The following is a 2,726-nucleotide window of genomic DNA, read 5'->3' on the forward strand; positions in this document are numbered from 1 at the left end:
TGGACTTGAAATGGATATATATAACGAGGCAAATGGAAAAACAACAAAAAAGATATGATTTACACATGAAAGGGGAGAAAGAAAACCTCGTGTATATAACTATATATTAATTAAGGGTGAAATTGTGAAAAGGTCAAAATTTGCTTACTTACAATGTGCATGCATATACTTGTTTGATGAATACATTGAATAGACATACATCTAATTAGAAACACTTTTGTTTTTTAGCAGGCAGGGGCGGATCTACCTTATGCAAAGCGGTGTCATCCAACACCGCTTCGTTGGAAAGTTTTATACTCTCTTCGTTTCAAATTAGATGAGGTACTTTCCTTTTTAGTATGTTCCAAAATAAATGTCACATCTCTAACTTTGGAAATAATTCAAGTTTAAATCTTCATTTTACTCATTTTACCCTTAATGAGAAGCTTTTATAATCACACAAATATCATGGCCCTACAAAGTTTTTACCCCTTAAGCTTTTAAGATCACAAGTTTCAAAAGTCTTCTTTTTTACCTAAACTCCTTGCCGAGTCATACTAACTCATCTAAATTGAAAAGGATGGAATAATATAAAAACTAAAATGACTCCATTAAATTGCTTGGGCTTCTTGGTTCGATGGTTAGGCCTCTCAGTTGTTCACCGAAAGTCGAGGGTTCGAACCTTATCCTGCATAGGTTCAATTTTGTGCTAGTTTTTGAAACACGAGAAATTGGCGAGTGTTGAACCTTTAACCTCTTAAAACTGTAATACAATAACTAAACCAATGAACTAAAGATAGATATGCCACTTCAGATGAAAACTAAACTCCTAGTTTTTTAGAATGAATTATTTTAGCCAACTCAAAATGCTAATTTTGAAAAAATTAATCAGATTCCTCTACAAGATTGCAATTTCTGCAAATTATTTTTCTGTTTTCTTTTTAATATAATATTCTTAAAATTTATTCTATTTAAATGTCAACGCCACTAAGGAATATGCTTAACATAAGAAAAAGCTGGCTCTTGATCCTTTGTAATAATTCATACCCTATCACTAGAAACTAAGAAATAAATGACAAGTCTCATTTCAATTTTAGTGTAATAGAAAGTATCGAGCCAAAATGCGATGGAAGTTCAAACTATTTACCAATGGAAAGTTATTGAAGAAAACTGAATACAACGATGACGCAAAGAGCATCATTTCCAAGGTAAAATGAATATTATAGAGTTATATCGATTATGAGCAACCAAAAAAAAAAAAAAAGAAGAAACTGCAGAGGCATATGTAATTGCAGTTATTTTTCTTGTTTAGGAATCTTTATATGGAATCTTTGTTTGTTTAGGTCTAAGTTAACAACAGTCATCTAACGCATGAATGAAAATCACTCTAAAGGACAAGTTTTCTAGTTCAAATGTCAATGGCTGGTAAAATTTTGCATGTTGCATCGAAGCTTCCACAAGTAATTATTTTATTAATATAAGTGATATAATTTGTTTGAAGAAGTCACTAATTAGAGATCGCAAATTATCAAGATTAGAGATACTTAAGACTCGCTAATAAAACTGTTCAACCCATTCCCCCATGCAATGAAAAATCGATTTCTTTCTCGACAGAGAATGCTATAAAAGAGATTACATAACATACTGATCTGTTATGAATTCTATATAACCATCTGCAATACAAATGCAACTATGACCAAACAATCTCCTTCCACTTTTTCCTTCCCTCTCCCTCCAGCACCAAAAGACTGCCCAACTTAGGAAACAAAGATATGTTACAACAATTTGGTGCAACCGTAATTTGAATAACATATCATTTTTAGCAGTCTGCATATGCAATGGAAAGAGAAGGTAAGTACAGTACCATGATCCAAGGACATGCCCACCCAGAATTGGAACCACCAATGAAAGAGAACTTCAATGGTTATACAGTTAACACATTTTGATATGTACAATCAGGTGTCAACTATGGCCATTAGCTACTGTTTCTTTCATCAAGAAATTTAAGGCCAATAAAGCAGCTCCAACCGCAGGCTCTACCTGGAAAATTGTGTGACAAGCATTAAACATACTAGTAAAATCATGGTAATTTAAGAGAAGAACAGTTCCAGGGTGAGAAAAAAGCCCATTCATGGTTTCTTTGTTTTTCTTCTGCATAAGAAACCATTGATCAATAATGTAGCTATCGCAGATATCAAAGGGGGAAATGTCAAAAGGATTAACGAGACCAATTTTCAGCTTTTACAAATTAGGTTACAATAATTCATAGAATCTCACACCTAAAAGTTCTCATCTGGGTAATCATAAAACTGCTCTTCGCAGGAGGGCAAAATAAGCACCGACACAAGCGTCTGTGTGATGGAAAATGGGTTCACCCATCTTATTTATGTTAAATACTGTAATATGCCCCAAAATTAATCCAGGATAATAGACAAGAACGAAAGGAAAATTCTTCAGAGAGCGTTATCAACTAGAACTGGATTGATCACAGTCAAACAAGATATGTCTAATATACAGACAATGAACAAATACACACTAACAGTGATTCTCAACAAGTCATTGAACTGAAAACACAAAAAGAAGTAATGCCACAATAGTTTGTTCAATTTGAGAAGCATGGTACAATGAAGCTAAAGTGAATGTTTTTCTTTATTAAAAATCAACCAGAACTGCTGTCAAGGGTTTCCGAAAAGGATTTTTATTTTTAAAAAGCAGGTATTTGGAAAAAGAAAAGAAAAAGTAAAAAA

The 2,726-nt window shown here is 32.9% G+C and overlaps 1 protein-coding gene across 1 annotated transcript in view; it reads right to left on the minus strand.

The window, feature by feature from the left end:
- Nucleotides 1–1,534: 1,534 nt before the first annotated feature.
- LOC109211454 (N-acetyl-D-glucosamine kinase) overlaps nucleotides 1,535–2,726 on the minus strand; it is a 14,941-nt gene continuing 13,749 nt past the window's right edge. Inside the window, exon 7 of the mRNA XM_019374985.1 lies at nucleotides 1,535–2,019. Coding sequence (XP_019230530.1) covers nucleotides 1,942–2,019 — 78 coding nt within the window. The 3' untranslated portion in view covers nucleotides 1,535–1,941. The remainder of the gene's footprint in view (nucleotides 2,020–2,726) is intronic.

This window comes from Nicotiana attenuata, unplaced genomic scaffold (assembly GCF_001879085.1).
Source record: "Nicotiana attenuata strain UT unplaced genomic scaffold, NIATTr2, whole genome shotgun sequence".
Classification (NCBI taxonomy): Eukaryota; Viridiplantae; Streptophyta; class Magnoliopsida; order Solanales; family Solanaceae; genus Nicotiana; species Nicotiana attenuata.